General features: G+C 40.5%; 1 protein-coding gene across 1 annotated transcript in view; it reads left to right on the top strand.

Moving 5' to 3' along the window:
* Window positions 1-9,673, top strand: part of KIAA2012 (KIAA2012 ortholog) — a 162,921-nt gene extending 153,248 nt beyond the window's left edge. Inside the window, 3 exon segments of the mRNA XM_078147661.1 lie at window positions 3,936-4,108; window positions 5,102-5,321; window positions 7,767-9,673. Coding sequence (XP_078003787.1) covers window positions 3,936-4,108; window positions 5,102-5,321; window positions 7,767-7,926 — 553 coding nt within the window. The 3' untranslated portion in view covers window positions 7,927-9,673.
* The last annotated feature ends 3,024 nt before the right edge of the window (window positions 9,674-12,697 follow it).

Raw genomic sequence — 12,697 nt, 5'->3', positions numbered from 1 at the left:
CGCATTTTACAGCTGAGGAAACTGAGGCAAACAGGGGTTACACAGCTAGTAAGTGTCTGAGGCTGGATTTGAACTCAGCAAGATGAGTCTTCTTGACTCCAGGCCCAGTGCCCTATGCCACCTAGCTGCCCATAGTAGAGCACCTTATAGTCCCAACAACCCTCTGAGCTACAAAGTGCAGATGCTCTTATCCCCATTGCACAAGGGAGGAGGAAACTGAGCCTCAAAGGTCTACACCAGCTTGGCCAAAGGGGCAAAGCCAGGATGAAAACCCAAGGCTTCTGACATCATATCCAGTATTCTTCTCACTGTGCTACAACATCCCTTAGAAAGACATCCTCATTATCACTAAGTGCTTGAATGGGTGGCCAAAAAAAAAAAAAAGCTATGGAATCTCCTTCTTGGCAGGCCTCTAAAAAAGTTTAGACTATCATCTGATTGGCATAGCTTCTAAGTGTTGTCCTTTCAAAACAGGGAAGAAACGAAGAGACGATGTCTTGAGGTCCAACAGCTTTCACTCACCCATTGGACCCTGGTATTTCTAAATCTTAAAAAAGTTTACAAAAAACTATGAAACCCTTCACAGAGAGAACTCTTTTCGTGAGGAGTCATTAGGGGACCAAGCCACCCTGGAATCAGGGCCTCATTTTAGTGAAAATCCTGGACACAGAAGAGAAGAGCTCTTTAGGGTATGGACAGGAATAACCCACTCCTGTTCAAATCCTCCACTGACACTTTGTGGGTGTTTGTAATATTAGAAAAGTTAGCTTTAGATTAAGAAGCTGACCCTGAAAGGCCACTGGATAGAAACCACTCTTTTACAGATAAATCATATCATAGCTAATGATAGTTAGAATTTATAAAGCACCTACTATGTGCCGGGCACTGTGCTAAATACTTTACAAATATTATCTCATTTGGTCTTCACAACTCTGGTTAGGTAGGTGCTATTATTATCCCCATTTTACAATTGAGGAAACTAAGGCAAACCAGGTTAAGTGACTTGTTAACTAGTAAGGGTCTGGGGCTGCTCTTGAACTCAAGGCCTTGAAACTGATCAATCAATCAATTAATAAGCATTTATTAAGTGCCTACTATGTACCAGGCATTGTGCTGGGGATACAGACAAAAAAGGAAGCAAGTCAGGAGTTCCTGCCCTCACAAAACTTACATTTTATAGAGGGAAATAATATGTATGCATATAGGAAAATATATAATATATACAAAGTAAATACAAGAGAATTTCAAGGTGGAGAGGGGCTAGCAAGGAAGAAGAAGGAGGCAGTCAGGAAAAACTTCATGTAGTAGGGAGGTTCCTAAAGTGGGTGATACCACCCCCTAAGGGGTGCTGGAATGATCCAGGAGTGCAGCAGTAACCTTGGGTACAACTGGGAGGCATTGAATAAAAATAAGGGGGTGGTGAAAGCAAAAGGAAAGAACGGAAGATAAGAAAATTTGAAAAACTGTTTGAACGTGTTTCATCTGTTGTGTAACAGAGTTAAAGTCATAGTGATTACATTACTTTCCAAATAAACACACAAAATGCAAGTTAAGGCTGATCAGTGGTCAAGTCTGCTGACAGGTCTTAACAAGCAAGTGTTGACAATCAAGCTTTGGGAAGTCTAGCATGCATGGGCATGTAGGAGTATGTATGTGTAATGACTTCCTTATGATAAGATACTATATGGTTACATGATGCAATATTGTGTCATCAAAATTTCAAGGCAGGAAAAAACTCACAAATTTATAATAAATTATTAAACTTAAGATGTGTCATTTTTTTTGAAATGACACAAATTTTTAAAAACCATTAAAGGGTTAAAGAAAGATTTCTAGGGGGGCACTGAGTAACTTTTTTTAAATGGGGCAGTAGGTCAAAATAATTTTGGGAACCTCTAGTGTAGCAGGAAGCGTTTAAGTTAGGGATTCAAAGTGGGGATTTTGAGGAGGGAATGCATTCTAGGCATGGGAATCAGCCTTTGCAAAGACAGGAAATGAAGTGTGATGTATAAGGAATGATAACAGGCTACTTTTACTGGAATATACAGGGTATGAAGAGGAGTGATGTGTAATAAGCCTGAAAAGGTAGGCTGAAGCCAGGTTGTAAAAGGTTTTAAATGCCAGAAAAAGAGGTTTGTATTTGATTCTAGAGGTACTAGGGAGAAAACTAGAGTTTCTTGAGCAGAAAAAATGTCAAAGTCTGAATTATGCTTTAGGAATCTCATTTTGGTAGCTATGTGAAAGATTGATTGGAAAGGGGAAACAGCATCAGGGAAACCAGTTAGTCTATTGCAATAATCCAGGCCAGAGGTGATGAGGGCCTGAACATCAGTAACCCATGAGTAATCTTGTGAGTGGAAAGAAGGGGATAGGGGCAGCTAGGTGGCACAGTGGATACAGCACCGGCCCTGGATTCAGGAGTACCTGAGTTCAAATCCGGCCTCAGACACATAACACTTACTAGCTGTGTGAACCTGTGCGAGTCACTTAACCCCAATGCCTAGAAGGAAGGAAGGAAGGGGGGAGAGAGAGAGAGAGAGAGAGAGAGAAGAGAGAGGAGAGAAGAGAGAGAGAGAGAGAGAGAGAGAGAAAGAAAGAAAGAAAGAAAGAAAGAAAGAAAGAAAGAAAGAAAGAAAGAAAGAAAGAAAGAAAGAAAGAAAGGGATAGATTCAAGAGTTGTTTTAGATGGAGAAGCAACAAGATTTGGCAAATGATTGGATATGTGAGGTGAGGGAGAATGAGAAATTAAGGATGACAACAAGCATGCATAACTGGTAATTGAAAAGGTAGTAATGCCCTCAGCAGAAATAGATAAGTATAGAAATAAGGGGCAGGGGAGGAAGGAAATATAACTAGTTCTGCTTGGGACTTGCTAAGTTTGAGATGCCTAGGAGACATTTAGTTTGAAACATCCAAAAGGCAGTGGGTGATATGGGGATTGGATTGGAGCTTAGGGAAGAACTAAGGGTGAACAGATAGTCATATGCATAAAAATAATAATTGAACCTATATAGGAGAGCAGATAAGATCACCAACTATGAGATTATAGAGAACATAAAGACAAGAGTTCAGGACAGTCTTGGAAGACAGCCACGTTTAGGAAGTGGGATATGGGTGAGTCAGCAAAGGAGAATGAGAAGAAATCGTGAGAGAAGTAAAAAGTAAAAAGAGTGTCACCAAAACTAAGAGAGAAGAAAGTACCCACGAAAAAAAGGTGGTCAGCAGCACCCAAGGCTGCAGAGAGACCAAGAAGAACGAGGATTTAGAAAAAGCCAACAGCTTTGACAATTAAGAGATCATTGCTAACTTTTGAGAAAGTGGTTTCGGTGTGAGGTTGAAAGCCAGATTAATATCTTAAAAGAAGCTAATTACAAACTCCAAAGGATTTTTATTTGGTCGAATTCCAGGAGAGGAGGCCTTTTTGGCACCCCTTAAATCCTATGAAGGCAAAGCCAACCCCATAGAGGAGAGTGACTTCACTTTTAAATGTTAATATCATTCAGTGTTTCATTTGGGCTTATAAAAGGAAAAATACAAGTGCAATTAAAAGAACTGATGAATTCACAGTAATTTGTTATGATGCATTTTTTTCAATCAATGAATAATAATAGCAGAAACTAATATCCTAGGCTCCAGGGAAATGTTTTGACAAGAAAAAGGATTCTCACTCTGGAAAAAAAATTGCGAACCATTATACTAAAGACAGGATGTCAGGTTTAGTTTGCAAAGAGGATAGCCACAGTGAGGGTGGCACTATTCTAAGGCATCTTCCAGCAGAATGGAAGCTTCTTGAGGGTAGGAATTCTCATTTTTTATTGTTGTTGTCTGTGCATTATCCATGTGGGCCTGGCACATGGTAGGTATTTAGCAAGTGCTCATTCAATTGAAGCATCTTAATGGCTCTCGTTCCATTTTCTGAGACTGGGGTTTTTCAGCTTACAGAAACAGAGACTGGAAGAAGAGCGGCGACAGCAGGAGGAAGAGGAGAGGAGGAAATTGCAGCAAGCGCAAGCAGCTCAGGCCCGCGCCAGGCAGCAGCAGGAGGACTTCCGCAGGAAGATGCAGGAGATGCAGAGGAAAAAGCAGGAGGAGGACGCCAGAAGGGCAGGTGGGAGAGGGCCAGCCTTTTCCTGGCACCCAGTTCCTTGAGACAGGATCATTCGTGAAGGATTATTTCAAATGTATCTCAAATTTAAGCCAGAAACACATTGGCCACAGGCTCTCTTTCATCCCTGCCCCACTGATTTGTGAAGTGCACTCGTGCTCCTCCCCTCCCTTGTATGTTACACTTCTTTGTACGTGTTATGGACAGGACTGGTTGGAAAACTCATATGAAAAGAGCGCTCTAGGCTGCTCACCTTCGTCTCCCTCCTTGTCCAACAATCCCCTGAATTGGCATGTTTTATTCAACTCCGGTTAATTCCCAAAAGGTTAACAACATACTGGTACTTAAGCCAATGGTGTCTAAGGTCTTAAAATCCCATGATCCCAAACTGCTAAACTTTTTCAAGGTAATTTCACACCTGATGTTGAAGTCAAATATTATTTTCTAAATAGCTAACATTTATATAGCACCTACTATGCGTCAGGCATGGTGCTCGTTTGGGGGCAGGTAGGTGGCACAGTGGATAGAGCACCAGCCCTGGCGTCAAGAGGACCTGAGTTCAAATCTGGCCTCAGACATATGATACTCACTAGCTGTGTGATCCCGGGCAAGTCACTAAACCCCAATTGCCTCGCCAAAAAAAGGGGAAAAAAAAAGAATAAATAGCTCATTTGATCTATCCATTTTGAGGAAACTGAGACACAGGTTAAGTGACTCGCCCAGGGTCACACAGCTAATATCTGAGGCTAGATATGAATTCAGGTCTTCCTGACTCCAGGCCCAGCACTGTACCACCTAGCTGCCTCTAAAAGCAATTACTAATGTTTGCAATTGCTTTTTTATACTTAGCAGATCTGTGACAAAGGGCAAGTCATTTAACTTATCTTTTCTTCTTCTGAAAATGAGGATACTTTCCATAGTGTTTACCTTACAAGGTTGTTGTTGAAATGAAATATTAAATACCAGCTCTTATCATTGTTGTTTTCTGTCCCTTAGAGGCAGAGAAGCAAAGGCAAAAGGAGTTGGAAAGGCTGCTTGAGGAAGAAGAGAAAAGGTTGATGGAAATGGCCAGAGAGGAGTGCCTAGAATACCAGAGGAGGAAGAAAGAGGAAGAAGAGAAGGCCAGGCGGGATGCTGAGGCAAAAAGGCAGAAAAACGAGGAAGAGGCTAGATTGGCTTTGGAGGAGGCCAAGAAAACAGCCACGCAACTTGAAAGGTACTACTTGTTACTGGTGACTCAGAAGAAAGGGAGCAGGGGTCTCTATTACTAGTCCTAAATTTGCCAAGATTTTTTTGGAGGAAAAAGCATCTTTTGATATTTAGATTCAGGCAGGCAAAACTTGGAAGTCAGGTTTTTCACACCTCCCTAAGATTTTGGAATCTTAGGGAGATATTTCCCTGGCATGCTCAGTGTTTAAGTGCGAAGGTAAGTGGCCTAGGGGCAAGGGGAGAGGGCTGGACTGCAGAGGCAGAGGTGTCCAGTTTCACCTTTCTTCTTCGGGCTGCTATGAGTTATCAAGTTGGTTAAAAAGATAGACTTGGAGGGGGAGGTAGGTGGTGCATCGGCCCTGGAGTCAGGAGAACCTGAGTTCAAATCCAGCCTCAGACACATAACACTTACTAGCTGGGTGACTGAGCAAGTCCCTTAACACCAAATGCCTTGCAAAAAAAAGGAAAAAAAAAACAGACAGACTTGGGGGATTATTTGCTAGGGGAGAGGAGGGGGACAGCTGTAGGCCTAGCTCACAAAAGAGCTAAAATGGCCCACAGCATGAACCTACCTCAAAAGGAACCAAAGACTGCCAGTGGGAAGAGAAGGAGCAGTCTAGCAGCAATTCAGCAAAGCAGCAGCAGGTGGCATTTCTAGCACGTGTGACACGTGTATGACTATGTGTATCAGTAAGCAAGGCTATCCCTGATAACTCGCTAATTTAGGAATCTCAGGAGATGGAAAATATAGGGAGACTCACAACCAGCATGTCCCTGAAACATAAATGAAATAAGATCTACTACCTAGCTATGGCCTCAGCTCAGAAAAGCTCAGGCAGAAACCAACGACACCGTATGCAAGCTAGCCACCAGGAATTTTAACCAGGGGATAGAGTTCTGCTAAGAATCTTGGTACCCAGGGGAAACACAAGATGGTAGAATGGGAGAAGCACCCCCTTCCCAAATAGCGGAATTACTTGGCACATTTTAAAAATAGTCCCAGATGAATGATCAGGCCCAACAAAGACCTGATGCCCTTAAGAGGATTACTCTGATTTTCCTTATAATCAGGACTGGGGCAAGGAGGGGTCAGTTAAACAGGTCTACCAGAGGGCTCACACTTCAGTTACAGATGGACTGTTAGAACCAGATGACTGACCATATGGAGAGGAAAAGGAAATGGCACATTTGTGCCACCCCCTACCCCTGCCCTGGAGAGCTGAGGAAGTCCCAGATAAGGCTGCCAAGGTGAGGGCACTGTCATCTGCTGCTTCTTGGCTTAACTGCTTCCTCCAGGATGCTTCTCTGTATTGGCAGCTCTTTCATGAAACACCACAAGACCCTGAAGGGAAGTCTGTGTTTTTCACCACTTGTATACCCAAGGCTGATATTTGGGTAGGAACGATTAAATCCCTTTCTGCTGTCCACAGTGCCTCTGGCAGCTAGCTTCAGAGCTTCTCTTAACCACAGCTGAGGAATGGGGTGGAAAAAATGACCTTTGCCCTGCATTCCTATAACTGTAGGCATAGTTGCAGGCAGTTGTCCTCCTTACAATCATCAAAACTGGGACACAGAGATAGAATATGAAAAATATCCCCTTATATTGGTTTGTTCAGTTGTGTCCAACTCTTCACAACTCCATTTGAAGTTTTCTTGGCAAAGATACTGGAGTGGTTTGCCATTTCCTTCTCCAACTCATTTTACAAATGAGGAAACTGAGGCAAACAGAGTTAAATGACTTGCCCAGGGACAAATAGCTAGAAAGTGCCTGAGGCCAGATTTGAACTTGGGAAGATGAGTCTTCCCGATTCCAGTCCTGGCACTCTATCCACTGTGCCACTTAGCTGCCCCCAAACTGTGATATGTACATTACCTCAAATTTACTCTGGCTTGAAATGAATATAGGTAAAGGATGTAGTAGTGTAGAAAGAGATGACAGCCAAAGAAACTCCTCTTCAAGCCTTCTCCTACCAATAATAAACTTTGAGCATTCAGCAATATTAAGATACAAGAAAACATATCCAAGAGAAGGATAATCGTCTGTGAGCAGCTCTCAATCTGAGCAGTTGAAAGTGGAAACAATAAGGCTGCTAACCAAAGAAACTATGGGGTGATGAAATGTGTATTAGAGACAGAAGACCTGGCTTCTCTCTAGTCCCCATGTAACTAACCAGTGTGACTTGGGGCAAGGCATTTTCTGGGCCAAAAGGTCACTCTTAACTGAAAAGATGGTAATAAATGATGTTCTGATCCCTTTCCACTCTGTGGTTGTCTATGAAGATATGCCCCTCTTTGTACTAAGGAAGCTAGGAGGTCAATGATAGCCACAAGTATGAGACACTGGAAATGGAGTGTGTGAAGTCCGTTTTGGGGTGGTGTTTGGGCAGAGTAATGCCACTTGTTTTCCCAGTGCTGAATCAGTATTGTGATCATAAGGGGCTTGTCTCCTCAGGGAGAAGGCAGCAACGAAGGCACGCCAGCATTTCAGTCAACAGCTATTAAAAGAAGCCAATGAACTGAAGCATATTCAGAGCATTTCTCGACCATGGGTCTACTCTTATTTCCAGTTGCTACAAATACCTGGCTCTGAGGCTGTTACAAAAGAGAAATGAGAGAAGTAAGTTGGGACATGGGAAGGAAGACAAGGTTGGGTTCTATTTTCCTTTTGAAGTAGATATCAAGTTACAACTTCCACCTCAACTGGTCTGGCCCAGCCAGGGACAATCCATTCAAAACCTACTGCGTAAACTGCACTGTGGCAGATAAAAGTTTATATAATGTAGTCTTCGCCCTCACTGAGCTTACAGTTTAGTAAAGGGATATGATATAAACTATGGTACAAAATAATCCATAAGAATGAGACAGCAAGCTCTTTGGACATGACAAACTCCTCACTTCCGTGTGGATGACTCTTGCTACCAATCTGGGCATATATCCCTATGGGGAACTGGAGGACCTGGAGAGCTGTGCTCATCAATGTATTCTGCATCCTTGTTAAGCATCTATATAACTTTGCTGTTAACTCATCAAAGACTTTCGTTTGTTTTTTAAACAAAAATAAAGAATGAGAGATAGTATGATGTATTGGATAAAAGGCTGGAGTCAGGAAGGCCTGGGTTCAAGTCAATCCTCTGACATTTACTAATGTGACCACCAGCAACTCATTTAACTTCTCAATACCTTCAGGCAATTCTCTAAAACTATAAATTACATTTGAATTGCAAGTCACCATAGGTGAGGGAGTTTCCATTCCACAGGAGTTCCCAAACCAATGACATTTGAGTTGGGGTGAAAAAACAAAAAAACAAAAAACCACCCTCAAGAATCCTTGCAAACAATGTCTTCTATAAAAAGTCCAAGGGAAAATTGCCATCCTCTGGGGGTGTGGGTCAGGGAGGAGACCAGGATGGGGCACAAAATCAGGAAAGGTTTCTTAGGTAGCTCAAAGCTTAAATAGGTGGGAATTCAATAGGTAGAAGGGGAGATACCCATTGTAAAGGGAACAGTGTAAACAGAAGTACAAACATATATTAGGAATGGCAGGTAACTCAGCTGGCTTGAAGAACTCATGAAAAACTTGTACTCAGTGCAGGAAGGTAATTCTTTTACTCTATAAATTGATTCTCTGTCATCCCCCACTATGTTCCAAACCTCTCCCTAACACTTGTGTTCCAATTCTCTCCCTTTACTCCTTTTAGAAGACCGCTACAAATGTTCTGCACAGCCACTGATATCATTTACCTTCTCTTCTACTCTGTATCTCAAAACCTTCTGACATCATCCCAAATTCTTTCCTCTATTCAGTCTCCGAAAAAGTGATGGTCCTTCTACTCAAGAAGAGCAACTCATATTTATGATATCCTCTCTCCTCCAGGGGCATGCCTCCAGTGATTTTCATTTTCTCCTCCATTCAGTTAGTCAACAAGCGTTTATTAAAACACTACGTGCCAGGGACTAAGCCAATCACTGGGGATACAAAGGGCCAAAAAAAAAAAAGTCCTTGCCCTATCAGCTGGAAGGACTTCGGGAAAGATATCTTACAGAGCCAGGAATTTCAACTGAATCTTAAAGGTCAGGGAAAATAAGATGCAAAGGTCAGGAGCATAAGAAAGCATTCCAAGCATGGTGAACAGCCAGCCTCAGGGATAAGAGATAAAATGTGTAGAAGAAACAGCAAGTAAGACTAATGTAGGTAGATAGCAGATTGCGTGTAGGGAGTAAAGTGTAAGTAGATTGGAAAGGTGCCACGGTATGAAGAATTTCCAGTGTCAAACAAGGCACTTTCTATTTGACCATGGAGGTAATAGGGTGCCACTTAAGTATACTTTTGTGATATTGTGTGTGTGTGTGTGTGTGTGTGTGTGTGTGTGTGTGTGTGTGTGTGTAGGGCTATGGTCAGGCCTTCACTTTTGAAAAATCACCTTGGTCACTGAATAAAGTAGATTGAAGTAGGTAAAGACTTAAAAGCAGGGAAATGACAAGATTTGGTAATGGATTGGGCATGTGGGGTGAAAAGGCAAGGATGACACTTAGGTTTTGAACCTGGATGACTGGGAGGATTGTAATGCTCACAGCAGTAATACGAAAGCTCAGAACCTAGAAGACAGGTGGGCTGGGGAAGATGATTCTATGCCTATAGGACATCTAGATTGAGACATCCAAAAGGCAGTTGGTGATATGAATATATCTCAGGAAGCCAGGGCTCCTCCATAAAGCTACCAAAATGATATTCCTAAAGTACAGGTTTGACTTCGTTATTCCCCTACATAAGAAACTCCAGTGGCTCCTTAATAATTTCAGAATCAAATATAATATCTCTGGCATTTACAGTCTTCATAATCTGGCCCCAACCTACCCTCCACAAACCCTCTATATTCAAAAGTTAAATCTGCCTTCCTCTAGTTCTGCCTTTGTATAGGCCTTTTCCTATAGTAGAGCGCATTCTTGTATCCACTTCATTTTTCAGTTCCTAGTATTCTTCAAAGCTCAGTTTAAACTTAAAAGACTTTGCTGATACCCTTCACTGACCCAGCCTCCAAATTTATCTTGTACTGGTTTTGTTTATATACCTAAATGTATACATGTTCTCTCTCCCTATAGAATATAGACTTGAAGGCAGGTAGTTTCATTTTTACCTTTATATCCCCCAAACCTAGCACAGTGTTTGACACATAGTAGGACACTTAATAAAAGCTTATTAAACTGGAAAGGTAGAATGCAACCAGATTGTAAAGGGTCTTGAATGCCAAGCTAAGGAATTTAAATTTTACTTCATAGTAGTAAGGACTCACTGACTCACTGAAGTGTTTTGGAGAATGACAAAACTTCATGAAACAGTCCATTCTAATGTTGGACAAAATGTTCTTCTATGTGTAGAGCCTAAAAGGGACTCACTTCTAAGTTCCATCTTGGAAAAATAGGTGCTTCAAAGAGAATATGAAAGGATTTTACATCCTATATACAGGATCATATAAGGTTTATGCAAGTGTATGCATTTTGTGTGTATGTGTACATCTTTCTTTAGAGTCCTTCTTAATCTACTCCTCATACAAAGTTAAAGCTCAAATGATTCAGATCTTCTATGCCTGAACTGAAAAGATGCTGGAAAGAAATTTTTAAGTAGAGGCCTAATGGAAATTATTTGTCACTAAAGAGACCTGACAAGTCTCATTCATTAAGCCTATTCCAAATAAATCAATAAAAACCTCAAGGAAAGGTGATTTGGGGATTTTATTACACTGTCTTTTTTAAGGTTCATTTCTGCACGTCACTTCCTCTACAATACGATTCCTACACAAAGACTTTTTTCCTGTGACAATATCAATTTGAAGAGGAATTAATAGTGTACAAGTCAAAGTTAACATTGCCGCTCTGTGTTACTTTACACCATGATTTCCAACCTGATGTTATTTTACTGACAACTTGGCTTTAGGTAGATCAGACCAGAAAACAGGTCAGACAGTATGGCTCCACAGCCCCCACACTGAGAAACAGAAAAAGCAGATCTAAAGAACCTTTCTCTGGTTTGTGTTGCTTTATGAAGGGGCAAGTGAAATGAATCAAGCAAGCAAAACAGAATTAAGGAAAAACCAATTCCTCTTTCATTTTACAAACCGCTTACACTGAAATTTATTTTCTCCTTAATACACCAAATACATACACCTGTAATCTAATCATGGTCACAGCACAATGAGTCTTGAGAAGGATCCCCTAAGTCAAAATAAAGAAATTTCCTTCCCTGAGCTCTACTGCTCAGCACATCAAAGCATTCAAAATGAGTCTTGAAAGTAGCAAAATAATGTATTCATGTTTCCAAACAGTTAAATTATTCAACCGATATTACCAATCAAAACTTTAAAAGATACAACTCTAGACTTTAAAAAACATGGTCTAATTCCCTTTTTTTTTTTGTAACATGGTTTAATTCTTTGCCAAGTATTTAATCACAGGCGCCAAACAAACAGTTCAGCATTCAATTCTCTAGTAACTTATTCAGAGATTACGTATATGCAAAGAAAAATATTAGTTTTCTAAAGTCACAGATGCAGGAATATATTAATGTGGGAAAATGGTTCAACTGCTTTATTTTTCCAATTTACTGAGTTAAGTAGGATATGTGAGATAATAGTTTATGAAATGCATATTTAATACCAGAAAAATTTGGAAGCTCAACTATTGCCCAAAACATAAAAATTCATCTGTTCTTTTCAAGTATGTTCAGCTGATTTTTACCTGCCAACTCTGGAAGGTTAAGGTGACTTAGAATCAAGCTCAAAACATGAAATGAGATGTTATAAACACTTTTGTTGGTGTTGATGGGATCACAGGAAAACAGTCCTCTAATCTGAAAAACAAGTTGTTTTTTTTTTAATTTTATACAAAGTATCAATCTTTCAAATGACTAGAAGAAAAAAAACAACGAAAGGTATACAATCTGTAAGTATAGCAGACTTTAACTTAGCGGGAAACAATCTCTGTTAAAAAGAGTATTAAAATTATCACTATAGATTAAGGATTTACATAAGACTTTGGAGCATCATTCATTATTTACAGCAAACTCCCATTTATCTAGAACTGGAAACAGTTCTATTTCTGGTTAGCTGAAAAATTACTATGTAGACAGATTACCAATTCTCAAAAAATCAGAACACAATAACATACTTGACACAGAAGCTACATTGGACACGATTTAGTATTTTTATGCAGATTCAGAAAGAATTTCACAGTCTGATGCTGTAGGGTTAATCTGATGACAACAGAGTACTGAAGAAATTGACTATTTAGACTCAAAATTAACAGATGTCTACTGTAATGTTAAGAATAATTTGTCTGGGATGTTTGTTTTTAGTTTTTCTACAAAACTGAAAAGAAAAAGAACATTAA

The sequence above is a fragment of the Phascolarctos cinereus genome, unplaced genomic scaffold (assembly GCF_003287225.1).
Source record: "Phascolarctos cinereus isolate Bilbo 61053 unplaced genomic scaffold, phaCin_HiC Scaffold_7;HRSCAF=346, whole genome shotgun sequence".
Lineage (NCBI taxonomy): Eukaryota > Metazoa > Chordata > Mammalia > Diprotodontia > Phascolarctidae > Phascolarctos > Phascolarctos cinereus.
This window is presented reverse-complemented; position numbering and strand designations above follow the sequence as displayed.